Consider the following 27,046-nt stretch of genomic DNA (forward strand, 5'->3'; position numbering starts at 1 on the left):
AGATGTGAGGCCAGCCCCAGCGCAAGCAGAGCTGGGCTGAGTCCATCAGGCTGGAGGACGGGGCTGGGCCCAGGGGGCGCCCCAGGACCCCAGGGGGAGGGTGCAAGGGTTGAGGGTGCCGCTGGAGGAAAGGCCAGATGGCGTCCTCCAGGAGGAAGCCTGGCCCACTTCCTTCTGGCTCTGGCCAGCCTCAGGCTGAGCCCACCCCCCCACCCCCCGCCACGGGATGCTGACCCTTGACCCCAGGAGGCAGCCGCACAATCCTCACTGGGTGCCCTGTCTCAGCAGGGCCGCAGCTGACACCATGAACGGCCACGCCTCTCCTGTGGACATCCCGGTCACGGAGCCCACCCTTGTCCCCGAGGCCGTGAAGATGGTGCTGGGAGCCATCAGCCCCTCTGGGGCCCCGGCCGAGGTGCCACAGGCCCGGAGCATCGCCGGAGTGTATGTGGAGGCCTCTGGCCAAGTCCAGAGCATCTACGCCGCCATGAAGCAGGGCCTCTTGCCCAGTGGGCTGGGAGTGACTCTGCTAGAGGCCCAAGCGGCTACCGGGGGCCTCGTGAACCACACTCAAGGTCAGCTGCTGCCCGTGTCCGAGGCCCTGCAGCAGGGCCTGGTGGGTCTGGAGCTGAAGGAGAAGCTGCTGGCCGCTGAGCGTGCAGTCACGGGCTACCCTGACCCCTACGGGGGAGGGAAGCTGGCCCTCTTCCAGGCCATGGGGAAGGAGGTCGTGGACCCAGCCCTGGGGAGGAGCTGGCTGGAGGCCCAACTGGCCACAGGGGGCCTAGTGGACCCCACCCGAGGCGAGCGTGTGACCCCAGCACTGGCCTGCCAGCAGGGCCTGCTGGACCAGGAGACCTGGCTCAGCCTGTCCGAGCACAAGCCTGGTACGGGGACCCCAGTCTTCTTGGACCCCAACACTCTGGAGCGGCTGCCCTACCGCAAGCTGCTGGGCAGGTGTGTGCAGGACCCCACCACAGGACTGCCCCTCCTGCCCCTCAAGACCACTTTCTGTACCCTGAGCGGGGCGGTTAGCCTGGAGGAGCTGCTGCAGGCAGGCGTCTTGGATGAGGAGACAGCCCGCGGCTTGCGGGAGGGCAGTCTGGCTGTGTCTGATGTGAGCGCGCGCCCTGAGGTGCAGCGCAGCCTGCGGGGCACAGGCAGTGTGGCGGGGGCCGTCCTGCTGCCCGCCGGCCACAAGAAGAGCTTCTGCCAGGCCGCTGCCGAGCACCTGCTCCCCATGGGCACCGCCGTCCCACTCCTGGAGGCTCAGGCTGCCACCTACACGCTGGTAGACCCAGCCACGGGCCAGCAGCTGGGGGTGGACGAGGCGGTCAGGGCAGGCCTGGTGGGCCCTGAGCTGCACAGGCGCCTCCTGGAGGCAGAGCAGGCTGTGACAGGGTACCACGACCCCTTCACTGGCACCCGCATCCCCCTCTGCCAGGCCATGAAGAAGGGGCTAGTGGAGCAGTCACTGGCTCTGCGGCTGCTGGAGGCCCAGCTGGCCACAGGGGGGCTGATCTGTCCAGTCCGCAGGCTCCGGCTGTCCCCAGAGGCTGCCCTGCGCCTCGGCTGCCTGGACAGGGAGACCCAGCAGCAGCTCTCACAGGCAGCTGGCTTCTCAGACCCCAGCACCGGGAGCAGCCTCAGCTATGCGCAGCTGCAGGCCCGCTGCGTCACAGACCCCGAGACGGGGCTGGCCTTCCTGCCCCTGTCAGGGGGCGGCCTTGGGGAGGAGCCCTGGGGGGCCCCATTCATTGAGCACAGCACCCGGCAGGCCTTGAGCGAGGCCACGACCACTGTCTCGGTGGGCAAATTCCAGGGCCGCCCCACATCCCTGTGGGAGCTGCTCTTCTCCGAGGCTGTCCCCGCAGGGCAGCGGGCTACTCTGGCGCAGCAGCATCGGGAAGGGGCCCTGTCACTGCAGGAGCTGGCGGCCGTACTGAGGACCACCATGGAGCAGGCCGTGGCCACAGCCAAGGTCACCTTCGCTGGGCTGAGGGCCACGGTGACGCCGGGAGAGCTTCTAGAGGCCGAGATCATCGGCCGGGATGTGTACGAGCAGCTGCTGCGGGGCCAGGCCACGGCCCAGGATGTGGGCCGCCTGGACTCGGTGCACAGGTACCTGCAGGGCACGGGCTGCGTCGCGGGCCTGCTCCTGCCGGACACCCAGGAGCCAGTCAGCATCTACCAGGCTCGCGGGAAGGGGCTGCTGCGGCCGGGCACAGCACTCATCCTCCTTGAGGCCCAGGCTGCCACCGGCTTCCTCATCGACCCCAGGGAGAACCGCAGGCTCTCTGTGGAGGAGGCGCTGAGGGCCGGCATCATTGGCCCCGACGTGTTCGCCAAGCTGCTCTCGGCCGAGCGCGCCGTCACCGGCTACACCGACCCCTACACCGGCGAGCAGATCTCCCTGTTCCAGGCCATGCAGAAGGGGCTGATCGTGCGGGACCACGGCCTGCGCCTGCTCGAGGCCCAGATCGCCACGGGCGGCATCATCGACCCCGTGCACAGCCACCGCCTGCCCGTGGACGTGGCCTACCAGCGCGGCTACTTCGACGAGGACATGAGCCGCGTGCTGGCCGACCCGGGCGACGACACCAAGGGCTTCTTCGACCCCAACACGCACGAGAACCTCACCTACCTGCAGCTGCTGGAGCGCTGCGTGCAGGACCCCGACACCGGGCTGCGCCTCCTGCCGCTCAGCAGCACACGGCCCCAGCTGGTGGATGGTGCCACCCGCCGGGCCCTCCAGGGCCTGCTGCTGCTAGTGAGGCATGGGCGGTTCCAGGGCCTCAGGGTCTCCGCCTGGGAGCTGCTCAACTCTGAGTACTTTCGCGAGGACACCCGCAGGCAGCTCCTGCGCGGCTTCTGCCGGGGCCAGGTCTCGCTGGAGCAGGTGGCGCAGCTGCTAGAGACAGAGATGGGCAGGTGGGCGGATATCAGGCTGCCCGCCCTGCGGGGCCAGGTCACCGCCCACCAGCTCCTGGAGGCCGGCGTCATCGACCAGGAGCTGCTGGACCAGGTGCTGGCAGGGGCAGTGAGCCCCGAGGCCCTGCTCCGCCTGGACGCTGTCCGCAGGGCGCTGCGGGGCTCGGGGGCCGTGGGCGGGGTGCTCCTGCCCTCCTCCTGCCAGCAGCTCAGCATCTACCAGGCCATGAAGCAGAAGCTGCTGGGACCAGGCGTGGCCCTGGCCTTGCTGGAGGCCCAGGCTGCCACCGGTGCCGTGGTGGACCCCCGCAGTGGGGAGACCCTCTCAGTGGATGAGGCCGTGCGCCAGGAGCTAGTGGGGCCCGAGCTGTATGGCAGGCTGAGGCGGGCCGAGGGCGCCCTCACCGGCTTCAGAGACCCCTTCTCTGGGGGGCCCGTGTCCTTGTTCCAGGCCATGAAGAAGGGCCTTGTCCCCGTGAAACAGGCTGCCCGCCTCCTCGAGGCCCAGGTGGCCACAGGAGGGGTCATTGACCCCACTGGCCACTACCACCTCCCCATGTCCGTGGCCGCCCAGCGTGGCTTCATCGACCAGGAGATGGAATCAGCCTTGTGCCGCACCACAGAGACCTTCCCCACACCAGACGGCCGAGCTCTCACCAGCTATGCCAGGCTGCTGCAGCAGTGTGTGCGGGACGAGGCCACCGGCCTTCACCTCCTGCCCCTGCCCGAGGGTGCTCCCACCGTCCCCACAGACCAGCAGGTCCAGGAGGCCCTGCAGGCCACTCAGGGGGCCGAGGACGGCTCATCCCTCTGGGAGCTCCTGGGGTCCTGCCACTTCACTGAAGAGCAGCGCGAGGCCTTCCTGGAGGACTTTCGGGCTGGGAGGACAAACGTGCCTCAGCTGCGGGAGGCCGTGTGTGCGCAGCTGCAGGTGGCGGAGCTGCAGGCACAGGCCCATGTCACCCTGCCGGGCCCCAGGGGCGAGGTCCCCGCCGTCTGGCTGCTGGACGCTGGCATCATCACGCAGGAGACGCTAGAGGCGCTGGCCCAGGGCAGGCTGTCTCCCACTGAGGCCACGGAGCAGCCCGCAGTGAAGGCCTGCCTGTGGGGCACTGGCTGCGTGGCCGGGGTGCGGCTGCAGCCCTCGGGGGCCACGGTGAGCATCTCCCAGGCTGTGAGGGACGGGCTCCTGCCCGAGGGCCTGGGGCGGAGGCTGCTGGAGGCCCAGGTGGCCACCGGCTCACTGATTGACCCCATGAGCAATCAAAGACTGTCGGTGGAGGACGCAGTCAAAGTCGGCTTGGTGGATGGGGCGCTAAGCGAGCAGCTCGGGCAGGTGGAGCGGGTGGTGGCCGGACACACTGACCCCTGCTCCAGGGTCTCCCTCTCCTTGTGGCAGGCCATGGAGAAGGGGCTGGTGCCCCGGAGCGAGGGCCTCCCCCTGCTGCAGGCCCAGCTGGCCACAGGGGGCGCAATAGACCCTGTCTATGGGGTGCACCTTCCCCAGGCCACAGCCTGCAGGCGTGGCCTGCTGGATGGGCCAACGAGCCAGGCACTGACTGGGACAGATGAGGACAGCAAGTTCTTCTTCGACCCCCACAAGCGGGACAAGCTGACTTACCGGCAGCTCCTAGAGCGCTGTGTCCAGGACGCCGACACTGGTCTCTGGCTGCTGCCGCTGCCCCAGGATGCAGCGCTCGAGGTGGACGAGCACACGGCCGTGGCGCTGAGGGCCATGAAGGTGCCGGTGAACGCAGGCCGCTTCCAAGGCCACAGCGTGTCCCTCTGGGACCTCCTGCACTCAGAGTACGTCTCAGCCGACAGGCGGCGGGAGCTGGCCACCCTCTGCCAGTCTGGGAGGGCCACCGCCCTGCGCCAGGTGGTCAGTGCTGTCAGCACGCTGATTGAGGCCTCGGCAGGGCGGTCCCCCCAGCCTGCCTTCAGAGGACTGCGCAAGCAGGTGTCCGCCAGCGACATGTTCCGAGCCCAGCTCATCGACAAGAAGACACTGGACGAACTGACCCAGGGGAGGAAGACCGTGCAGGAGGTAACAGCCATGGACGGGGTGCGGCGCTTCTTGGAAGGGGGCAACTTCATCGCCGGGGTCCTGGTCCAGGACACGCAGGAGAAGATGAGCATCTCGGACGCGCTGCAGAGGGGCATCCTGCGGCCCGGCACGGCCCTGGTGCTGCTGGAGGCTCAGGCGGCCACCGGCTTCCTCATCGACCCCGTGCGCAACCGCAAGCTGACGGTGGAGGAGGCCTTTGCGGAGGGCATGTTCGGCAGGGAGACCTACCAGAAGCTGCTCTCGGCCGAGCGCGCCGTCACCGGCTACACCGACCCCTACACCGGCGAGCAGATCTCCCTGTTCCAGGCCATGCAGAAGGGGCTGATCGTGCGGGACCACGGCCTGCGCCTGCTCGAGGCCCAGATCGCCACGGGCGGCATCATCGACCCCGTGCACAGCCACCGCCTGCCCGTGGACGTGGCCTACCAGCGCGGCTACTTCGACGAGGACATGAGCCGCGTGCTGGCCGACCCGGGCGACGACACCAAGGGCTTCTTCGACCCCAACACGCACGAGAACCTCACCTACCTGCAGCTGCTGGAGCGCTGCGTGCAGGACCCCGACACCGGGCTCTACATGCTGCAGATAGTGAAGAAAGGTGAGACCTACTTGTACATCGACGGAGCCACCAGGCAGTTCCTGCAGTCAAAGACCATGGACCTGGGCCTGGGCAGGTTTGCCGGCCTGACAGTGTCTGTCTGGGACCTGCTGTCCTCTCCGTACTTTCCCGAGGACAGGAAGGGCAGCCTGGTCCAGGAGTACAGGGCCCAGAAGCTGCGCCTGGAGCAGCTGCTGGAGATCATCACCAAGACTGTGGAAGAGACGGAGCAGCGAGGGCTGGCGGTCAAGGTGGCGGGCATCGGTGGGGAGGTGACGGCCGCAGAGCTGTTCAACGCCGGCATCATCGACAAGAAGACCCTGGATGCACTGCCCATGGGGAGCTTGGGTGCGCAGGCCCTCTGCCAGCTGAAGCACGTGCGGCCCTACCTGGAGGGCAGTGGCTGCATCGCGGGGGTCACTGTGCCCGACACCCGGGAGGTCCTGAGCATCTACGAGGCCAGCAAGAAAGGACTCATCCCCATGGGGTTTGCGGTTCAACTGCTTGAGGCACAGGCAGCCACGGGGTTCTTGCTGGACCCCAAAAACCACCAGAGGCTGTCTCTGCGTGAGGCCCTGGCTGCTGGCCTCGTTGGTGAGGAATTGGAGGAAAGGCTCCTGGCAGCGGAGCAGGCAGCCAGGGGCTGCAGGGACCCGGCCACGGGCGACACACTGTCCCTCTTCCAGGCCATGGAGCAGAGGCTGGTCAGGAGGGACGAGGCCCTCAGGCTGCTTGAGGTGCAGATGGCCACGGGCGGTGTCCTCGACCCACGATACCACCACCGGCTCCCGCTGGACACGGCCTATAGACGCGGCTGTCTGCGTCCAGAGAGCCTGGCCCTGGTGGCTGACCAGCAGCACATGAACAAGCGGTTCCTGGACCCGAGCACACAGCAGAGGGCCACGTACCAGGAGCTCCAGGAGCGCAGCCGCCAGGAAGAAGGCACGGGCTGGCTGCTGTTCCCTGTGGTCGCAGGCGGGGAAAATGCCCAGGACATCGACGGGGCTACCAGGAGGGCTCTGGAGGCCCAGAGGGTGGAGGTGGCAGTAGGGCGGTTCCGGGGGCAGAAACCCTCAGTGTGGGAGCTGCTGAACTCTGAGTATGTGACAGAGGAGAAGAAGCTCGAGCTAGTGAGGGCGTACAAGCGGGACAGCCAGCGCACGCTGGAGGAGGTGGTGCGGACGGTGTCCCAAATGATCCACGCCCGGGAGACCCAGACTAGGCCACTGTGGTTCCGGGGGCTCAGGAGACAAGTCACCGCACTGGAGCTGTTCCATGCAGGTGTGATCTCTGCGGACACACTCCGGGACCTGGAGGGCGGAGGGCGCTCCACAGCAGACGTGGGTATGGCCCAGGAGGTGCGGCGCTACCTGGAGGGCACGGGCAGCATCGCCGGCGTGCTGCTGCCCCCCAAGGACAGCGCCGGGCGGCCCGAGAAGATGAGCATCTACGAGGCCATGTGGAGGGGTATCTTGCGGCCCGGAACGGCCCTGGTGCTGCTGGAGGCCCAGGCGGCCACCGGCTTCCTCCTCGACCCCGTGCGTGACCAGCGGCTAACCGTGGAGGCGGCGGTGGCCAGAGGAGTGGTTGGTGGTGAGCTCCGGGACAAGCTGCTCTCGGCCGAGCGCGCCGTCACCGGCTACACCGACCCCTACACCGGCGAGCAGATCTCCCTGTTCCAGGCCATGCAGAAGGGGCTGATCGTGCGGGACCACGGCCTGCGCCTGCTCGAGGCCCAGATCGCCACGGGCGGCATCATCGACCCCGTGCACAGCCACCGCCTGCCCGTGGACGTGGCCTACCAGCGCGGCTACTTCGACGAGGACATGAGCCGCGTGCTGGCCGACCCGGGCGACGACACCAAGGGCTTCTTCGACCCCAACACGCAGGAGAACCTCACCTACCTGCAGCTGCTGGAGCGCTGCGTGCAGGACCCCGACACCGGGCTCTACATGCTGCAGCTGGCCCCTGCGGGCTCCGCCCTGCACCAGCTGAGCCAGGAGCTGCGCCGGGCCCTGCGGGAGACGCAGCTGGCGCCGGGCGGGGGCGCCCCCCCGGGCCGGGCCCGCTCCGTGTGGGAGCTGCTCTTCTCCCGGGAGGTGTCCGAGAGCCAGCGGCAGGACCTGCTGCGCAGGTACGGGGCGGGCTCGCTGACCCCGCAGGAGGTGGGCGCCTCCCTCGCCGCACTGCTGGCCGGGGCCAAGACCGGCGGCCCGAGCCCGGCGCCCCCTGACGCCCGGGCGGCCCTGCGCACCGCCACCATGGAGGTCCGGGTGGGCCAGCTGCGAGGCCCGGCGGTGCCCGTGTGGGACGTGCTGGCGTCCGGCTACGTGAGCGGCGCCACGCGGGAGCAGCTGCTGGCCCAGTTCGGCTCGGGCGCGCTGGGCCTGCCCGCGCTGACCCGCAGGCTGACCACCATCATCGAGGAGGCCGAGCTGGCCCTGGACGGCCGGCACGCCGCCCCCGGCCAGCGGGGCCCGGCTGAGGGGGGCCAGGCGCCCCCCGCCGGCCCGGCCGACACCGAGCACGACGCCGCGGCCCGGCACGGCCAGGAGCAGGCCCTGCGAGCCGCCACCATGGAGCTGAGCGTCGGGCAGTTCCGGGGCCGTCCCGTGTCCGTGTGGGACGTGCTCTCCTCCTCCTACCTGAGCGCCGAGCGCCGGGCCCAGCTGCTGGCCCGGCACGCGGCCGGGGACCTGGGCCTGCCCGCCCTGGTGGCCGCCCTCACCCTGCTGGTGGAGGAGGCCGAGCAGCGGCTGGGCCGGCTGTCCTTCACCGGCCTGCGGCGCCAGGTGTCGGTCTCCGAGCTGCTGGCGTCCAGGATCCTGGGCCCCGACGCCCTGCGGGACCTGGTCCAGGGCGCCAAGACCCCGCGGGAGGTGGCGGCCACGGACGGCGTGCGGCGCTACCTGGAGGGCACGGGCAGCATCGCCGGCGTGCTGCTGCCCCCCAAGGACGGCGCCGGGCGGCCCGAGAAGATGAGCATCTCGGACGCGCTGCAGAGGGGCGTCCTGCGGCCCGGCACGGCCCTGGTGCTGCTGGAGGCCCAGGCGGCCACCGGCTTCCTCCTCGACCCCGTGCGCAACCGCAAGCTGACGGTGGAGGAGGCCTTTGCGGAGGGCGTGTTCGGCAGGGAGACCTACCAGAAGCTGCTCTCGGCCGAGCGCGCCGTCACCGGCTACACCGACCCCTACACCGGCGAGCAGATCTCCCTGTTCCAGGCCATGCAGAAGGGGCTGATCGTGCGGGACCACGGCCTGCGCCTGCTCGAGGCCCAGATCGCCACGGGCGGCATCATCGACCCCGTGCACAGCCACCGCCTGCCCGTGGACGTGGCCTACCAGCGCGGCTACTTCGACGAGGACATGAGCCGCGTGCTGGCCGACCCGGGCGACGACACCAAGGGCTTCTTCGACCCCAACACGCAGGAGAACCTCACCTACCTGCAGCTGCTGGAGCGCTGCGTGCAGGACCCCGACACCGGGCTCTACATGCTGCAGCTGGCCCCTGCGGGCTCCGCCCTGCACCAGCTGAGCCAGGAGCTGCGCCGGGCCCTGCGGGAGACGCAGCTGGCGCCGGGCGGGGGCGCCCCCCCGGGCCGGGCCCGCTCCGTGTGGGAGCTGCTCTTCTCCCGGGAGGTGTCCGAGAGCCAGCGGCAGGACCTGCTGCGCAGGTACGGGGCGGGCTCGCTGACCCCGCAGGAGGTGGGCGCCTCCCTCGCCGCACTGCTGGCCGGGGCCAAGACCGGCGGCCCGAGCCCGGCGCCCCCTGACGCCCGGGCGGCCCTGCGCACCGCCACCATGGAGGTCCGGGTGGGCCAGCTGCGAGGCCCGGCGGTGCCCGTGTGGGACGTGCTGGCGTCCGGCTACGTGAGCGGCGCCACGCGGGAGCAGCTGCTGGCCCAGTTCGGCTCGGGCGCGCTGGGCCTGCCCGCGCTGACCCGCAGGCTGACCACCATCATCGAGGAGGCCGAGCTGGCCCTGGACGGCCGGCACGCCGCCCCCGGCCAGCGGGGCCCGGCTGAGGGGGGCCAGGCGCCCCCCGCCGGCCCGGCCGACACCGAGCACGACGCCGCGGCCCGGCACGGCCAGGAGCAGGCCCTGCGAGCCGCCACCATGGAGCTGAGCGTCGGGCAGTTCCGGGGCCGTCCCGTGTCCGTGTGGGACGTGCTCTCCTCCTCCTACCTGAGCGCCGAGCGCCGGGCCCAGCTGCTGGCCCGGCACGCGGCCGGGGACCTGGGCCTGCCCGCCCTGGTGGCCGCCCTCACCCTGCTGGTGGAGGAGGCCGAGCAGCGGCTGGGCCGGCTGTCCTTCACCGGCCTGCGGCGCCAGGTGTCGGTCTCCGAGCTGCTGGCGTCCAGGATCCTGGGCCCCGACGCCCTGCGGGACCTGGTCCAGGGCGCCAAGACCCCGCGGGAGGTGGCGGCCACGGACGGCGTGCGGCGCTACCTGGAGGGCACGGGCAGCATCGCCGGCGTGCTGCTGCCCCCCAAGGACGGCGCCGGGCGGCCCGAGAAGATGAGCATCTCGGACGCGCTGCAGAGGGGCGTCCTGCGGCCCGGCACGGCCCTGGTGCTGCTGGAGGCCCAGGCGGCCACCGGCTTCCTCCTCGACCCCGTGCGCAACCGCAAGCTGACGGTGGAGGAGGCCTTTGCGGAGGGCGTGTTCGGCAGGGAGACCTACCAGAAGCTGCTCTCGGCCGAGCGCGCCGTCACCGGCTACACCGACCCCTACACCGGCGAGCAGATCTCCCTGTTCCAGGCCATGCAGAAGGGGCTGATCGTGCGGGACCACGGCCTGCGCCTGCTCGAGGCCCAGATCGCCACGGGCGGCATCATCGACCCCGTGCACAGCCACCGCCTGCCCGTGGACGTGGCCTACCAGCGCGGCTACTTCGACGAGGACATGAGCCGCGTGCTGGCCGACCCGGGCGACGACACCAAGGGCTTCTTCGACCCCAACACGCAGGAGAACCTCACCTACCTGCAGCTGCTGGAGCGCTGCGTGCAGGACCCCGACACCGGGCTCTACATGCTGCAGCTGGCCCCTGCGGGCTCCGCCCTGCACCAGCTGAGCCAGGAGCTGCGCCGGGCCCTGCGGGAGACGCAGCTGGCGCCGGGCGGGGGCGCCCCCCCGGGCCGGGCCCGCTCCGTGTGGGAGCTGCTCTTCTCCCGGGAGGTGTCCGAGAGCCAGCGGCAGGACCTGCTGCGCAGGTACGGGGCGGGCTCGCTGACCCCGCAGGAGGTGGGCGCCTCCCTCGCCGCACTGCTGGCCGGGGCCAAGACCGGCGGCCCGAGCCCGGCGCCCCCTGACGCCCGGGCGGCCCTGCGCACCGCCACCATGGAGGTCCGGGTGGGCCAGCTGCGAGGCCCGGCGGTGCCCGTGTGGGACGTGCTGGCGTCCGGCTACGTGAGCGGCGCCACGCGGGAGCAGCTGCTGGCCCAGTTCGGCTCGGGCGCGCTGGGCCTGCCCGCGCTGACCCGCAGGCTGACCACCATCATCGAGGAGGCCGAGCTGGCCCTGGACGGCCGGCACGCCGCCCCCGGCCAGCGGGGCCCGGCTGAGGGGGGCCAGGCGCCCCCCGCCGGCCCGGCCGACACCGAGCACGACGCCGCGGCCCGGCACGGCCAGGAGCAGGCCCTGCGAGCCGCCACCATGGAGCTGAGCGTCGGGCAGTTCCGGGGCCGTCCCGTGTCCGTGTGGGACGTGCTCTCCTCCTCCTACCTGAGCGCCGAGCGCCGGGCCCAGCTGCTGGCCCGGCACGCGGCCGGGGACCTGGGCCTGCCCGCCCTGGTGGCCGCCCTCACCCTGCTGGTGGAGGAGGCCGAGCAGCGGCTGGGCCGGCTGTCCTTCACCGGCCTGCGGCGCCAGGTGTCGGTCTCCGAGCTGCTGGCGTCCAGGATCCTGGGCCCCGACGCCCTGCGGGACCTGGTCCAGGGCGCCAAGACCCCGCGGGAGGTGGCGGCCACGGACGGCGTGCGGCGCTACCTGGAGGGCACGGGCAGCATCGCCGGCGTGCTGCTGCCCCCCAAGGACGGCGCCGGGCGGCCCGAGAAGATGAGCATCTCGGACGCGCTGCAGAGGGGCGTCCTGCGGCCCGGCACGGCCCTGGTGCTGCTGGAGGCCCAGGCGGCCACCGGCTTCCTCCTCGACCCCGTGCGCAACCGCAAGCTGACGGTGGAGGAGGCCTTTGCGGAGGGCGTGTTCGGCAGGGAGACCTACCAGAAGCTGCTCTCGGCCGAGCGCGCCGTCACCGGCTACACCGACCCCTACACCGGCGAGCAGATCTCCCTGTTCCAGGCCATGCAGAAGGGGCTGATCGTGCGGGACCACGGCCTGCGCCTGCTCGAGGCCCAGATCGCCACGGGCGGCATCATCGACCCCGTGCACAGCCACCGCCTGCCCGTGGACGTGGCCTACCAGCGCGGCTACTTCGACGAGGACATGAGCCGCGTGCTGGCCGACCCGGGCGACGACACCAAGGGCTTCTTCGACCCCAACACGCAGGAGAACCTCACCTACCTGCAGCTGCTGGAGCGCTGCGTGCAGGACCCCGACACCGGGCTCTACATGCTGCAGCTGGCCCCTGCGGGCTCCGCCCTGCACCAGCTGAGCCAGGAGCTGCGCCGGGCCCTGCGGGAGACGCAGCTGGCGCCGGGCGGGGGCGCCCCCCCGGGCCGGGCCCGCTCCGTGTGGGAGCTGCTCTTCTCCCGGGAGGTGTCCGAGAGCCAGCGGCAGGACCTGCTGCGCAGGTACGGGGCGGGCTCGCTGACCCCGCAGGAGGTGGGCGCCTCCCTCGCCGCACTGCTGGCCGGGGCCAAGACCGGCGGCCCGAGCCCGGCGCCCCCTGACGCCCGGGCGGCCCTGCGCACCGCCACCATGGAGGTCCGGGTGGGCCAGCTGCGAGGCCCGGCGGTGCCCGTGTGGGACGTGCTGGCGTCCGGCTACGTGAGCGGCGCCACGCGGGAGCAGCTGCTGGCCCAGTTCGGCTCGGGCGCGCTGGGCCTGCCCGCGCTGACCCGCAGGCTGACCACCATCATCGAGGAGGCCGAGCTGGCCCTGGACGGCCGGCACGCCGCCCCCGGCCAGCGGGGCCCGGCTGAGGGGGGCCAGGCGCCCCCCGCCGGCCCGGCCGACACCGAGCACGACGCCGCGGCCCGGCACGGCCAGGAGCAGGCCCTGCGAGCCGCCACCATGGAGCTGAGCGTCGGGCAGTTCCGGGGCCGTCCCGTGTCCGTGTGGGACGTGCTCTCCTCCTCCTACCTGAGCGCCGAGCGCCGGGCCCAGCTGCTGGCCCGGCACGCGGCCGGGGACCTGGGCCTGCCCGCCCTGGTGGCCGCCCTCACCCTGCTGGTGGAGGAGGCCGAGCAGCGGCTGGGCCGGCTGTCCTTCACCGGCCTGCGGCGCCAGGTGTCGGTCTCCGAGCTGCTGGCGTCCAGGATCCTGGGCCCCGACGCCCTGCGGGACCTGGTCCAGGGCGCCAAGACCCCGCGGGAGGTGGCGGCCACGGACGGCGTGCGGCGCTACCTGGAGGGCACGGGCAGCATCGCCGGCGTGCTGCTGCCCCCCAAGGACGGCGCCGGGCGGCCCGAGAAGATGAGCATCTCGGACGCGCTGCAGAGGGGCGTCCTGCGGCCCGGCACGGCCCTGGTGCTGCTGGAGGCCCAGGCGGCCACCGGCTTCCTCCTCGACCCCGTGCGCAACCGCAAGCTGACGGTGGAGGAGGCCTTTGCGGAGGGCGTGTTCGGCAGGGAGACCTACCAGAAGCTGCTCTCGGCCGAGCGCGCCGTCACCGGCTACACCGACCCCTACACCGGCGAGCAGATCTCCCTGTTCCAGGCCATGCAGAAGGGGCTGATCGTGCGGGACCACGGCCTGCGCCTGCTCGAGGCCCAGATCGCCACGGGCGGCATCATCGACCCCGTGCACAGCCACCGCCTGCCCGTGGACGTGGCCTACCAGCGCGGCTACTTCGACGAGGACATGAGCCGCGTGCTGGCCGACCCGGGCGACGACACCAAGGGCTTCTTCGACCCCAACACGCAGGAGAACCTCACCTACCTGCAGCTGCTGGAGCGCTGCGTGCAGGACCCCGACACCGGGCTCTACATGCTGCAGCTGGCCCCTGCGGGCTCCGCCCTGCACCAGCTGAGCCAGGAGCTGCGCCGGGCCCTGCGGGAGACGCAGCTGGCGCCGGGCGGGGGCGCCCCCCCGGGCCGGGCCCGCTCCGTGTGGGAGCTGCTCTTCTCCCGGGAGGTGTCCGAGAGCCAGCGGCAGGACCTGCTGCGCAGGTACGGGGCGGGCTCGCTGACCCCGCAGGAGGTGGGCGCCTCCCTCGCCGCACTGCTGGCCGGGGCCAAGACCGGCGGCCCGAGCCCGGCGCCCCCTGACGCCCGGGCGGCCCTGCGCACCGCCACCATGGAGGTCCGGGTGGGCCAGCTGCGAGGCCCGGCGGTGCCCGTGTGGGACGTGCTGGCGTCCGGCTACGTGAGCGGCGCCACGCGGGAGCAGCTGCTGGCCCAGTTCGGCTCGGGCGCGCTGGGCCTGCCCGCGCTGACCCGCAGGCTGACCACCATCATCGAGGAGGCCGAGCTGGCCCTGGACGGCCGGCACGCCGCCCCCGGCCAGCGGGGCCCGGCTGAGGGGGGCCAGGCGCCCCCCGCCGGCCCGGCCGACACCGAGCACGACGCCGCGGCCCGGCACGGCCAGGAGCAGGCCCTGCGAGCCGCCACCATGGAGCTGAGCGTCGGGCAGTTCCGGGGCCGTCCCGTGTCCGTGTGGGACGTGCTCTCCTCCTCCTACCTGAGCGCCGAGCGCCGGGCCCAGCTGCTGGCCCGGCACGCGGCCGGGGACCTGGGCCTGCCCGCCCTGGTGGCCGCCCTCACCCTGCTGGTGGAGGAGGCCGAGCAGCGGCTGGGCCGGCTGTCCTTCACCGGCCTGCGGCGCCAGGTGTCGGTCTCCGAGCTGCTGGCGTCCAGGATCCTGGGCCCCGACGCCCTGCGGGACCTGGTCCAGGGCGCCAAGACCCCGCGGGAGGTGGCGGCCACGGACGGCGTGCGGCGCTACCTGGAGGGCACGGGCAGCATCGCCGGCGTGCTGCTGCCCCCCAAGGACGGCGCCGGGCGGCCCGAGAAGATGAGCATCTCGGACGCGCTGCAGAGGGGCGTCCTGCGGCCCGGCACGGCCCTGGTGCTGCTGGAGGCCCAGGCGGCCACCGGCTTCCTCCTCGACCCCGTGCGCAACCGCAAGCTGACGGTGGAGGAGGCCTTTGCGGAGGGCGTGTTCGGCAGGGAGACCTACCAGAAGCTGCTCTCGGCCGAGCGCGCCGTCACCGGCTACACCGACCCCTACACCGGCGAGCAGATATCCCTGTTCCAGGCCATGCAGAAGGGGCTGATCGTGCGGGACCACGGCCTGCGCCTGCTCGAGGCCCAGATCGCCACGGGTGGCATCATCGACCCCGTGCACAGCCACCGCCTGCCCGTGGACGTGGCCTACCAGCGCGGCTACTTCGACGAGGACATGAGCCGCGTGCTGGCCGACCCGGGCGACGACACCAAGGGCTTCTTCGACCCCAACACGCAGGAGAACCTCACCTACCTGCAGCTGCTGGAGCGCTGCGTGCAGGACCCCGACACCGGGCTCTACCTGCTTTCTGTGTCTTGAGTGTGTAATTTTCTTTGCTCGCCCATATAAAATGCATTTTCCAATCCTCCCTGGTGGCGCAGAGGTTTGAGCGCTGCGCTGTGAGTCTGTCCGAGGCCTCTGCATTGCGGGTTCGATCCTGGCTGGCTGATGAGAATCCCAAGGTGCACCAGACCCATCCTGTCTGTCAGCTGCTCTCCTCAGCTGTGTATTTCTGTAGATCTTCCTGTTCTGCTCTCCGCTCTGGCTCTGGTGAATCCGATCAACCCCTGTGTCCTGGTGGTACCCCAGCTCTTGTATAAAAATAATAAATCAATCTTTACAAGAAAATTAAGAAATTGGGTCTCCCTGTGGCACAGCAATTGAGCGCTGTGCTGCGAAGCTGCCCGCAGCCTCTGTAGCGCCTGTTCAATCCCGGCCGGCAGGCGAGGGTCCCACATGGCGCAGACCTCTCCTGCCGCGCCCGCTGCTCCCCTCAGCAGTGTATTTTGTTTGTCTGCCTGTTCTGTTCCCTGCTCTGACTCTGGTGAATCCTCTCACCCTCCGGCGCTTCTGACTCTCCACAGTGCTTGTATAAATAAATAAATAAATTTTTTTAAATTAAAAAATTAAATGCATTTTCTGCCACATCCCTTTTTCCTGATGGTTTGCTTGTTTGTGTGTGTTGTTGATAGCCGCGCAGCCCTCCCTTGGAAATCCCTTTTCAGATTTTCCTTCTTGCACTTGTGCTCTCCGCCTGCCGCGCCCTGCCCGCTTCCTTGCGTGAGGACCTTCCTGCAGGCCTGAGCTGCTGCCTGTGCTGGCGCCCGTCGTTGGTGTTCCGTGTTTACGCCGGCTCCGTCCTTTCTCGACGACCTCACGTCCATCAGTTCCTGAGTTTTTCTTCAGACTGTCCTCCAGTCCCAGAGCCATGCCCTTTCTGGCTGGACCCAGGGCCCCCTTCCCCAGGCGGTTGGCGGTGCGGGCCCCACTCCAGCTGTCCCTTGGAGGTGCCGGTTCACATGAGTGTCCAGACCCTGCCTCCAGGAGCTGAGTTGGGGCCAGTGCAAGTCCCTCGTCCATAGCAGCTCTTCTGCACAGCAGGCAGAGGCAGACCTGCTGCCCCTTCATTCTTTTACTTTTTTTCAAAAGATTTATTTATTTATTATACAACTGGGGTGCAGGCCACAGGTGCAGGGGTGAGAGGACTCCCCAGAGACAGAGTGGGGAGCAGAACAGGTGGATCCACTGAAATCCACTGCTGAGGGGAGCAGCGGGGGGGACAGGAGAGGTCTGCTCGCCATGTGGGTAGCTCCCTGGCTGGGGATGGAACTTGGACTGCAGAGGCTGGGAAAGCTTCGTGGTGCTGAGACTGACCCTGCACCGCCGGGGAGGCGTGGGACTCATTCTTTCAGGGAACCTAAAAACCCATCCACTTCATAAAGGTTCTGAGGAATCCCCAGCTCAGTGCAAAGCCCCCCCACCCAGGGTGCTCCTGGGGTGCAGGGGTCCTCCTGCGAGCCCAGGGTGCTCCTCGGGTCCTTGGAGCCTAATTCCTTGGTCTCGGGGCTCAGGCCAGCTCCAGAACACGAACTGGTCACAATGTATGGAAAAATCTAGAAAAAGGTGGTCCCTCCAATTTGTTCCTATCAGTACTTCACGCAGGAGTGTCGCTCAGGCAGTCACGGCAGCAGAGCACCCCAGGAGGGGGCACCCCCGGAAGGCAGGCAGTGGCAGCGGGGCAGCCACAGACCGGCACCGCTCACCAGGATGCGCCTGGACACCGAAGCTAAAAGCAACACAGTCCCCCCCGCCCCGCCCTCTGCCCATGCGCACCCCCTGCACCCATGTGCCTGCCCTGTGGGGCCGCCCCGGGGCCCTGCCTGCCCTCCACCGATGCACCCCCCCCCATGTGCCTGTCCTGTGCGGGGCAGCGCATCCGGGAGTCCGGCACCTCCTGCCCAAGGGCCCGGGACTGGGCGCACGAGGCCCGCACCTCTGGCCGACACCCCGTCCTTCTCCAGAAATAGTAACCCTTGGGAAAAAGCAGCGAGAACCTCCTACGTCGGGACGGCTTTATTTGTGTTCTAATAAAAAATGCCGTTTTTGATGTGAGGCTCCCTGGGGGTGACCAGGCCCCGACCCACATAGCCCAAGGCGGCCTCGGGCTGTGGAAAAGTGAATTTCCATCATTCACACCAGGAGTTTGTGGGCAGAGGCAGCGAGGGAGGCAGCGGCTATTTTGAAAGTGAAAAGAAAAACATGACATTGCTTTTTGGTTTGTAAGTAACATTTTCTTCAGTGTTACAGCTCTGACTTGTGGACAGAAACCGGACACCTGTACCTGCCAGCGGGAGTGTGTGTGTGGGGGGGCGGGGTGTGTGTGTGGGGCGTGTGTGTGTGGTGTGTGTGTGGGGGGCGTGTGTGTGGTGTGTGAGTTGTGCTGTGTGTGGAGGAGGCCGCCCCCTCCCTTCAGCTAGGCCTGGCAAGCCGAGCGTGTGCCTGGCACTGGGTTGGCTGGGTCCTCCCAGGGCTGGTGCCCGCCAGCCTGGCCCCAGGTTGACCGCAGGAGCTAAGTACTTGCTGCTCCTGGCACTCAGGAGCGAGGCGGCGCCAGGGTGTCCTGCTGTTCCAGGTTGGTCCCATGGGGCTGCGGGGGTAGCCTGTGGGAAAGGTGGGGGTGGACGCTCTGCCCACCCTCCAGTGCCCCCCCTGGCCACTCCCAGCCAGAGCCCGTGGGCCCAGCTGCTGACCCAGCTGCCTGTCCCACTGGGCCTCACAGATCAAATCCTGTCACACAGTTTTCCCTTTACTGATTTCTCGAGGAGGCTGGGGGACCCCCGTGGGCCAGCAGTTGGCAGGGCGCCCCCATGTGGCTGCCCGGGCAGGCGGGCACCTATACCAGTGGGGTGCCGGTGCAGGGAGGGGCAGGGCAGCAGGAGTGTCCTCTCTCAACCACTGCTGCTGGGAACTGGGGTCTGGCAAGGCCCTCCAGGCACCTGGGGCTCACGGGGCAGGGATGGAGCCAGCTCTGCCCACTGCTGAGAGCCAGGGGCACCGCACATGGCACACTGTCCAGGTGCAGAGTCCTCGCTGTGGACGCTGGAGGGCGGCGTGGCCCCAGGCATGCAGACGCACAGAGCAGGTGCCCAGCAGCAGCTTATTCTTGTCCGAAGCCCACAGCTACAGTGCCAGCTGGGCTGATTCCTCAGGGCGGCTCCAGGCTCCAGGGCTCGGAGCATCCTGGGCTGTGGCCATGCTGGTCCATGAGTTCCAGTCTCTGCCCCTCGCCTGGATGCTCCTGGTAGGTCTTCCCTCGGGGCCCTCTCCTTTCTCTCTGGCCCCCACCAGCCTCGTCTCCTTCTCAGAGGTGTATCTGCAAAGGCCTCTGCAAGCAGAAAGGCCCCGCTGCTGCCCGCGGAGGACCCCTGGCAGGGGCGAGGCCGGTAGTGACCGCGGCAGTGCTCCCTCCTGCCCACCGGCCCTGAGGAGGAGTCTGTGGGCGCCTGCTGCATGCAGAGTCCAAGACCCATGAATGAGGGGGTGACGTGTGGGGGCTCAGAGAGGTGACACTGTGTCAAGGTCGGAGGGGAGTGGCTCTGAGGATGTCTGAGGGGCACCCACCAGGCAGGGGCATGGGCCATGGCCAGCAAAGCAGGGCCCGCTGGCCGGTGGGCACAAGGTAAGGGCAGCAGACGAGGCAGACAGGGGCAGACGCATCCTCAGAGCGGGGCCCGGCCCACCCCCCGGGCTGGCCTTCCACAGGGGCTGGGAACAGCCTGCACTGGCAGCAGACTCGCCACGGTGAAAGGGGAGCCCGAGGCCAGCACCCCGGACAAGCCCACACGCCCCAGATGAGGGTCCCCTCCTGCGGCCACGTAGCCTCCCTGATCCTGAGTGACAACGGCTTTGGTCGGGTCAGCGCGCGGGCTGCCCTCGTGGCGGGTGGCTTGGAGCCCCTGTGGACACCCGGGCGCGGCCCTGAGCAGCTGTCCCAGGACCGAGGCCCTGCCAGGCCGTCCAGGCGCGTCTCTGCACCGCACAGATTCCCCGGGAGGGTCCCGGCTGCCGGCCAGGGCAGGGCAGTGGGGGAGGGCAGGCCCCAGGGGCAGGGAGGGGTGGAGGGTCAGGGGAGGCAGCCGGAGGCCGTGGCTGTGCTCTCTGGCCAGTGAGGGTGTGAGGACTCAGCAGCCAAGAGGGACGGAGACCAGGTGGGGCTGTGGCCAGGGAGGCGCGCGGTCACTCACTGGCCTGCACTGGGCGCCTGTCTGTGTATTTTCCTGCCGCCTTCAGGGAGCCGCCGCGCCCCTGGGAAGGCCAGTGGGGCCGCGGCCCGCCCCGCCCTCGGCCCAGGAGAGCCTGGGCCTGGTGTCCGGCTCCACGCTGGGCGCGGCCGGGACGGAAGCCCCGGGACTGGGCCGCGTCGGGAGGTCCGGCTCCGACCGTGCGCGGCGGGCCCAAGCGGCCGGCAGGGCAGGCTCCGAGCGCCGCGGGGCCCACTCGGCCGGCCCGGCGCGGGGAGCGGGCGGGGCCGGGGCGGGGCGCGGGCTCGGCCCACCCCCGCCTGCTCCACTCGGGCTCGGGCCCCGGGGGGCGGCTCCGGAGGGGCGGGCCGGCTCCTCCCCCGCGCCGCGCCCGCGCCTCGGAACCCGCGGCCGGTGGGGGCTGAGGGCGGCGGCGCTGCGCCCGGCTGGGGTCCGCGCCCGCCCGGGGTCCGCGCCCGCTGGGGTCCGCGCCCGCTGGGGTCCGCGCCCGCTGGGGTCCGCGCCCGCTGGGGTCCGCGCGCGGCGGGGGCGGCGGATCGCGGAGGGCGGCGGCCTGCGCCCGCCGAGCCATGGCGGCCCCGGAGCCGGCGCCCAGGCGGGGCCGGGAGCGGGAGCGCGAGGACGAGAGCGAGGACGAGAGCGACATCCTGGAGGAGAGCCCCTGCGGCCGCTGGCAGAAGCGGCGGGAGCAGGTGGGCGCGGGCGGCGGGGACAGCGCGCCCCGCGGGGGGCTCAGCCGGGCGGGGCGCCGGGGGCCGCGGCCGCCCCAGGCCCAAAATCCGTCCGCGGCCCGCGCCGCCGCCCTTGGGGCCGACCCCAGCCCTTTCACCCGCCCCCGCGCGCCGAGCCCGGGTCTCCACCCAGGACCACGTCCCGGGCTCGGCGCGCGCGCGGGCCCCTGGGGACCACCCTGGCCCCGAGCCCGCTCCAGAGCGCGCGGCCCGCACTGGAGGCCTCGCCCGCCGCCCAGCTTCCCCGGCGAGCGGGCCGGGACCTGCTCCGAGCTCCGCGCCCGCGGGACGGGCGTGGGCAGGGCCGGCCCCCCGCATGCCAGCGCGCTCTCGCCCGCCGCGCCCAGGTGAACCAGGGGAACATGCCGGGGGTTCAGAGCACCTTCCTGGCCATGGACACGGAGGAGGGCGTGGAGGTGGTGTGGAACGAGCTGCACTTCGGCGACAGGAAGGCCTTCGCTGCCCACGAGGTGAGCCCCGCTGGCGCCCCCCACCCCGGCGGTAGCCCCCCGTGACGTCGCCCCCTTTCAGGAGAAGATCCAGACCATGTTCGAGCAGCTGGTGCTGGTGGACCACCCCAACATCGTCAAGCTGCACAAGTACTGGCTGGACGCCTCCGAGGCCCGGGCGCGGGTGAGCCACGGGGGCGCGGGCGCGGGGGGCGCGGGGGCGCGGGGGGCGGGCAGCGCGGGAACTGCCGCTGGCGGAGGCCTCCAGCCCGCCCGCCTCGCAGGTCATCTTCATCACGGAGTACGTGTCCTCGGGCAGCCTCAAGCAGTTCCTCAAAAAGACCAAGAAGAACCACAAGGCCATGAACGCCCGGGTATGGGGGTGGGTTGGGGGGCGCGGGCACGGAGCGTGCGCTCTGGCTGGGCGGGGCGGCTGGGGGGGGCGGGGCGGGGCTCGGGGCCCCCCCGCGGCCACCGCTGCCCTGCGCCCTGCGCCCTGCGCGCTGCCCCGCCGACGGAGTCCGTCCACCGCCAGGCCTGGAAGCGCTGGTGCACGCAGATCCTGTCTGCGCTCAGGTGAGGGCTGGTTCCTGGCCCGGCCCCTCGGCTGCCACCCCTCCTCCGCGCCCTGACCGGCCTCTGCTGTCCCGCCCGCAGCTTTCTGCACGCCTGCAGCCCCCCCATCATCCACGGCAACCTGACCAGTGACACTGTCTTCATCCAGCACAACGGCCTCATCAAGATTGGCTCTGGTGCTGGCTGGGCAGGGCTGGGCTGGGCAGGGCTGGGCAGGCAGGGCTGGGCAGGCAGGGCTGGGCAGGCAGGGCTGGGCAACGCTGGGCAATGCTGGGCAGGCTGGGCAGGGGGCGTGGGGCTGGGTGCCTGCCGGGAGCTGAGCAGAGCCCGGCGGCCGCGCCCTGACCAGCCCTCTCTCCCGCGACCGCGCAGTGTGGCACCGAATCTTCTCCAATGGTGAGTGGGGGCTGGGGGTGGGGGGCGGGGGGCGTCTGCCGGCTCACCCCCGGCTCTCCGCAGCGCTTCCTGATGACCTCCGGAGCCCCATCCTGGCTGAGCGGGAGGAACAGCGGAACCTGCACTTTTTCCCCCCGGAGTATGGCGGTGAGTCCTGCCAGCTGCTGCCCGTGCGGCCCAGCGGCCCAGCCCCCCCGCCCGCCCTGACTGGCTCTCCCTCCAGAGGTCGCCGACGGGACCGCCGTGGACATCTTCTCCTTTGGGATGTGTGCCCTGGAGGTAGCCTCATAGCCGCCCCCCCCCCAGCTGTGTGCTGCACTGCCCCTGCCCCTGCCCCCGCCTGACCTGGGCCGCCCCCCAGATGGCCGTGCTGGAGATTCAGGCCAACGGGGACACCCGAGTCACAGAGGAAGCCATCGCTCGTGCCAGGCACTCACTGAGTGACCCCAACATGCGGGTAAGCAGCTTGCCTGGCCCTTGGGCTCTGGGTGGGGCCAGCAGGTGCTTCAGGAAGGCCTGGAAGGGCAGCAGGCCACGGCCCAGCCGTCCCCACCGAGGACCGGGCCTGAGTGTGAGCTGAGACACAGGCCTGGGGCCTGAGGGGTCTGCGGGCAGGAAGCCAGCACACGCCTCCTGCGTGGGCAGCTCATCCTGCTGCTTCATAGCTGAGGAAACTGAGGCCCACAGGGCCCAGTACTCTGTCCACGGCTGCAGGTGAGCGGGGGCCAGTGTTATGCCCGGGACTGTCCAGCACCATGTCCCGCCCCTCACTCCAGGAGCCGGGCTGAGGTGTGGCCCTGCGGTGGGGGCACCAAGGGTACAGGCTGAGCAGGGTAGGACGGGAGGGAAGCCTCTGGCCGGAGCCCACTGATGCCCTGGGCCTCAGGAGAGTGAGCAGTGAGGCCGGGGAGGAGCTGTTGGACGGGCTCACAGGGGCAGGGCCCCCAAGGCCACGTTGGGGTTGGGCCTGAACTGGGGCAGGCTGGGGCAGTGGGGCTGCTGTGCTGGCCTCGGGACTGGCCAAGCACCTGGCATTTTGCCATGCCCAGGGCTGTGGGCAGGGCTTGGTGCCCTCCCTGCGCATGCAGGCGTCGACTGTGAACTGGGCCCTGTACCCCCGGGGCTTCTGTAAAGATTCAGGAAGTAGCACGAGGGAAGGACCCGGGGCCTGACCGTCGGTGGTAGGGTCGGGGTGGACAGGCCCCCTCTTTGGCCCCTTCCCGAACCAAGGCTGCCCTGGGCACTGCTCCCCTGGGGCTGGGCCCGGGGCAGCCTATCCTCGTGTGGGGTCAGGGCAGAGGCTGCCATGTCCTCTCTCATGTGCCCCAGGAGTTCATCCTCTCCTGCCTGGCCCGCGACCCCGTGCACCGGCCCTCCGCCCACAATCTGCTCTTCCACCGTGTGCTCTTCGAGGTGCACTCGCTGAAGCTGCTGGCGGCTCACTGCTTCATCCAGCACCAGTGTAAGGGGCGGCTGGCTGGTGGCTGGGGGGACGCAGCACGGGCCACCCTCACCGAGACTCCCCGCAGACCTCATGCCTGAGAACGTGGTGGAGGAGAAGACCAAGGCCATGGACCTGCACGCCGTCCTGGCGGAGATCCCCCGGCCCCCGCGGCCCCCTCTGCAGTGGCGGTGAGTCCTGTGGCCAGCGTCCCCTGCGCCCGCGGCCCTGCCAGGCTGCCCGCTGGCCGGCCACCCACTGGTGCTTCCGCCTGTGCCAGGTATTCAGAGGTGTCCTTCCTGGAGCTGGACAAGTTCCTGGAGGATGTCAGGTGAGAAGGGTGTGGGGGGGAGGGGCGCCTGCCAGGACGGGTCCCCAATCACCCCACTGTGCCCCCAGGAACGGAATCTACCCGCTGATGAACTTTGCCGATGCGCGGCCCTTGGGGCTGCCCCGGGCACTGGCCCCGCCCCCTGAGGAGGCCCAGAAGGCCAAGACCCCGACACCAGAGCCCTTTGACTCTGAGACCAGAAAGGTGAGCCCCACGGCTGCTACCCCTGCGGCCAGCCCTCCTCGCGGCAGTGGGGCCGGCCCTGCTGACCCCTGTGGGGGTGGGGACAGTAGGACAAGCCGGGTCACACCTTCCCTGTCTCCTTGCCCCTCCCCGTCGTGCCCAGGCCGTGGCCCTGACTCCAGCCCTCCCCAGCTCTCCCTGCCAGGACCCCTGGCATCTCCTCTGAGGACCCCAGCAGCGCGTGTTGTGTTGCCGGGTCTCCCCTTTTGCACAGCCCCCGCCGGGGCCTCTCCTGACCGGCCAGGGCCCCCAGCCCTTTTCAAGAGTCTCTGGTGTCCGCCTGTGGCGAGCCTCTCTATCACCTTGCTGGCCCGAGCCCCACCTGGCGCCACGTCTGCCTGTGCCACTGCCTCCCGCAGTGTGGCCCGTGCCACCGCCGCCCCCCACCCCTGCAGGGCCCAGGCCTGCCCGTGTTCCCGCCCCATGACAGCCCCTGCTCATCCCTCGCCACTCGGCCTCTGAGGCTTTTTCTGGAAGTTTCTGTAATTTGCCACATGCCGGAGGCGCGTGGAGGGCCCCTCTCCTGCCCAGCCGGGGCGGGGCCGGTGCGCGGTGGCTGACTCCAGCCCGGGGCTCGCCCCAGGTGGTCCACATGCAGTGCAACCTGGAGAGGAGCGAGGACAAGGCGCGCTGGCATGTGAGCGGCGGCGGCGGGTGGGCGCGGGGAGGGGAGTGGCCCGGTGGGCTCTGGAGCCAACACCACCCCCTGCCCCCCAGCTCACCCTTCTCCTGGTGCTGGAGGACCGGCTGCACCGGCAGCTCACCTACGACCTGCTCCCAAGTAGGCCGGCGGCCCTGCGGGGGGCTGAGGCAGCCCCAGGGAGCCCTGGGAGGCCCTGCCCTGCAGGGGGGGGTTGGGAGGGCCTGGGGGAAGCCCTGGCAGAGCCCTGGGGGGTCTGGGAGGGCCTGGGGGCGGGGGGCTGCGGGGGCTTGAGGGAGTGGGGGGGCTGAGGCAGCCTGGGGGAGCCCTGGGGGTGCTGGGGAGCCTGGGGGGGGCCCCCAGCGTGGGGAGAAACCTGACCACGTCTCACCCCGCGCAGCCGACAGCGCCCAGGATCTGGCCGCAGAGCTGGTCCACTATGGCTTCGTCCATGAGGTGCGAGGGCTGGGTCGGCCGGCCAGGAGGGGTGGGTGGGTGGGTGGGTGGGTGCGCGCGCCCCTCCGCCCTCCCCACACCCCCTTCCCGCCCTCCAGGATGACCGGACAAAGCTGGCTGCCTTCCTGGAGAGTACCTTCCTCAAGCACCGCAGGGCTCAGCCTTGACGGCACCGCAGCCCCAGCACTGCCCTGGCCCTTGGGAAAGCTCGGCTTTGGCCACTGGGTGGGCCCCAGGCCCCCTCTGCCAGTGTGCTCGGGGGCTGAAGACTGAGAGCCCTGTTCCAGAGGAGCCCCGGGGTGGAGCTGGGGCAGGGCCGCTCAAGACTCTGGCACGCTGGCACCCCGCCCACGTGCTCCATTCCCAGCCCGGAGCCCACCCCCACTGCAGCTCTCTGGGGGAGCTGCCCTTGCAGGGGTGGCCTGCAGGGAACCAGTGCAGAGACGGGCCAGTCCTCAACAGATGTCCGCCCAGGGGATCGTCTGGTCCCCACTTGGTACCACAGACCCCAGCCCGGGGCAAAGTGCCTGCAGGTGCCACGCATGGTGCTGGGCGTGGGGCAGCCCACAGCCTGGCAGGAGAAGCGGACCAGGAGCAGACACCCCAGGAAGTCCAGTCCCCAGCCCCATGTGGCCCTCCACAGGGCTGTCTTCTCTCTCTGATCCCAGCCTGGAGGCATCGGGCTCTGCCCCCTCACTCGCACCGCCCCCTGGCCTCCCTCCCCACCGCTCTCCGGCTCTAGGACCCTTCCCTCCCGTCTTCCAGTCCAGCAGCCCTTTCAACATTGTAAATCGCATGTATGAATTCCGTGCATTCAGGCTTCTTTTTAAGCATCACGAATGTCAGAGCAGGAGATCTCACTGCCCTAAGCATCTACCACCAACTTGGCGCCTTAGGCCCCACAAGTCCCTGGAGGACCGAGAGCCGGTGAGGGTCGCATGCTCTCTGGGCTCCAGGCCAGACCTCTTCCTGCTCCTTGGCCTGCAGGGGTCAGGCCTGGCAGACGTGGGTGGGTCCCGCTTCCGGCCTGCTGTAAATGTATGGCCGTGTCCGGCTTCCAGGTGCTGCTGCCCGCCTGGGCTCAGGACCGTGTCCTCCCTCCTGGGGGGGGCAACAGTGGGAGGGCTTCTCATGAGCCATCCATCCGATCTGCAGCCAGGAACGCTGGCGTGATTATGTGGGGTCTCCACCATGTCTGCAGAATACCCTTTGCCGTGTAAAGTAACACTTGGGTCTCGGGTTGGGGTGTGGACGTCTTTGGGGGGTGACATGGTCCTACCTGCCACATCCCCCTCACCCAGACAAGCCAAGGCAGAGCAGATGTGATGGGCAGACCTCGCAAATCTTACACATTCCAGCACTTTTACAAAAGTATTCAAATTCTCACCCCTTTCAAATTATAGGCCTGAAGTAACTTGCACATTCTAGTTGGGACTCCTGATGCTAAATTGTTTGATTCTGCAGCATCTTCAAGAATTGAGTGGCAAGTGCCTGACAGATTGTATCATAATTAAACTAAAGAGCATTACCACACTGCTTCATTCACTCACACCTAGGTGGCGGTTTGCATCTTAACTTTTATTTTTTTCAAAGCATATACATATCATTTTAAAAGTGGCCTGGGGTCTTACAATGAATGCAATCTCTGACTCAGATCCACCCCCAAATGCAATTCTTAAAATACATGTTTCACAAAACCACACAAGGTTTTACTGCTTTTTATCTGGTTCTCTACATTGTGTCCCCTGGGGAGTGCGGGGGGAGTCACTGGCCTCCACCCGGTGACCCAGCAGCATCCTAGTGTGAAGAGTGTCACACCCCATGTCATGGGCAATACTACAACTTCATTACCGCTGGTCTTGTCAAAGAACAGTTGTGCTAGGATCATATTTCTTTCCTGGCCAACTTGTTTTCTCTGGAGTTAATAATTGCCTTTGATTTTTTTGGTTTGTTTTACTCTCTACACACAGCTCATCAGTTCATCATCAGACTCTCCTGCCCAACCCTGGGATTCCTGCATAACTGACAGCCCCGTCCCTGTGTCTCCCAGAACCCCCCCCCCCATCCTGTGCCCTCCTCCCACCCTTGCTAGCAAGCTCTCTGCCCCAGGCTGCTGTTATGGGGCACGCTCCAAGGCACCTCCTTTCTCTTGCGTCCAGACCCCACGCCTGCCTTTTCCATTGCATGTGCTCTGAGGAGCGTTTTCCTGGTTTCCTGAGAAAGGCCGTGTGGAAGTTGTGGGCTCTGCTGCACATCCCTATCTACTCTACCTGCTTGCTAGTATAACTAAGCACAAAC

General features: G+C 69.4%; 2 protein-coding genes across 2 annotated transcripts; both read left to right on the forward strand.

Moving 5' to 3' along the window:
- Positions 1–304: 304 nt before the first annotated feature.
- Positions 305–15,262, forward strand: EPPK1 (epiplakin 1; the record flags this gene model as incomplete). The annotated part of the gene is made up of 1 exon (XM_084229652.1): positions 305–15,262. The coding sequence occupies one exon, from the start codon at positions 305–307 to the stop codon at positions 15,260–15,262; it is 14,958 nt and encodes a 4,985-aa protein (XP_084085778.1).
- A 4,674-nt stretch (positions 15,263–19,936) lies between these two features.
- Positions 19,937–25,537, forward strand: NRBP2 (nuclear receptor binding protein 2). Its single transcript, XM_084229653.1, has 17 exons — positions 19,937–20,177; positions 20,564–20,686; positions 20,748–20,849; positions 20,950–21,039; positions 21,201–21,241; positions 21,323–21,417; positions 21,614–21,784; positions 21,861–21,916; positions 21,999–22,094; positions 22,967–23,099; positions 23,167–23,269; positions 23,359–23,409; positions 23,478–23,613; positions 24,236–24,289; positions 24,370–24,433; positions 24,693–24,748; positions 24,847–25,537. Exons 1-17 carry the CDS (start codon positions 20,055–20,057, stop codon positions 24,913–24,915), a joined length of 1,563 nt encoding a protein of 520 aa, XP_084085779.1. The 5' UTR covers positions 19,937–20,054; the 3' UTR covers positions 24,916–25,537.
- The last annotated feature ends 1,509 nt before the right edge of the window (positions 25,538–27,046 follow it).

The sequence above is a fragment of the Talpa europaea genome (genome assembly GCF_964194135.1).
Source record: "Talpa europaea genome assembly, chromosome: 3".
Classification (NCBI taxonomy): Eukaryota; Metazoa; Chordata; class Mammalia; order Eulipotyphla; family Talpidae; genus Talpa; species Talpa europaea.

What these genes read in the sequence shown, in the direction of transcription:
- NRBP2 (XM_084229653.1), top strand. Translation starts at nt 20,055, where the DNA reads ATGGCGGCCCCGGAGCCGGCGCCCAGGCGGGGCCGGGAGCGGGAGCGC. An exon ending in CTGCTTCATCCAGCACCAGT is followed by an intron (nt 23,100 to 23,166) that starts GTAAGGGGCGGC and finishes GACTCCCCGCAG; the next exon opens with ACCTCATGCCTGAGAACGTG. An exon ending in CGGCCCCCTCTGCAGTGGCG is followed by an intron (nt 23,270 to 23,358) that starts GTGAGTCCTGTG and finishes CGCCTGTGCCAG; the next exon opens with GTATTCAGAGGTGTCCTTCC.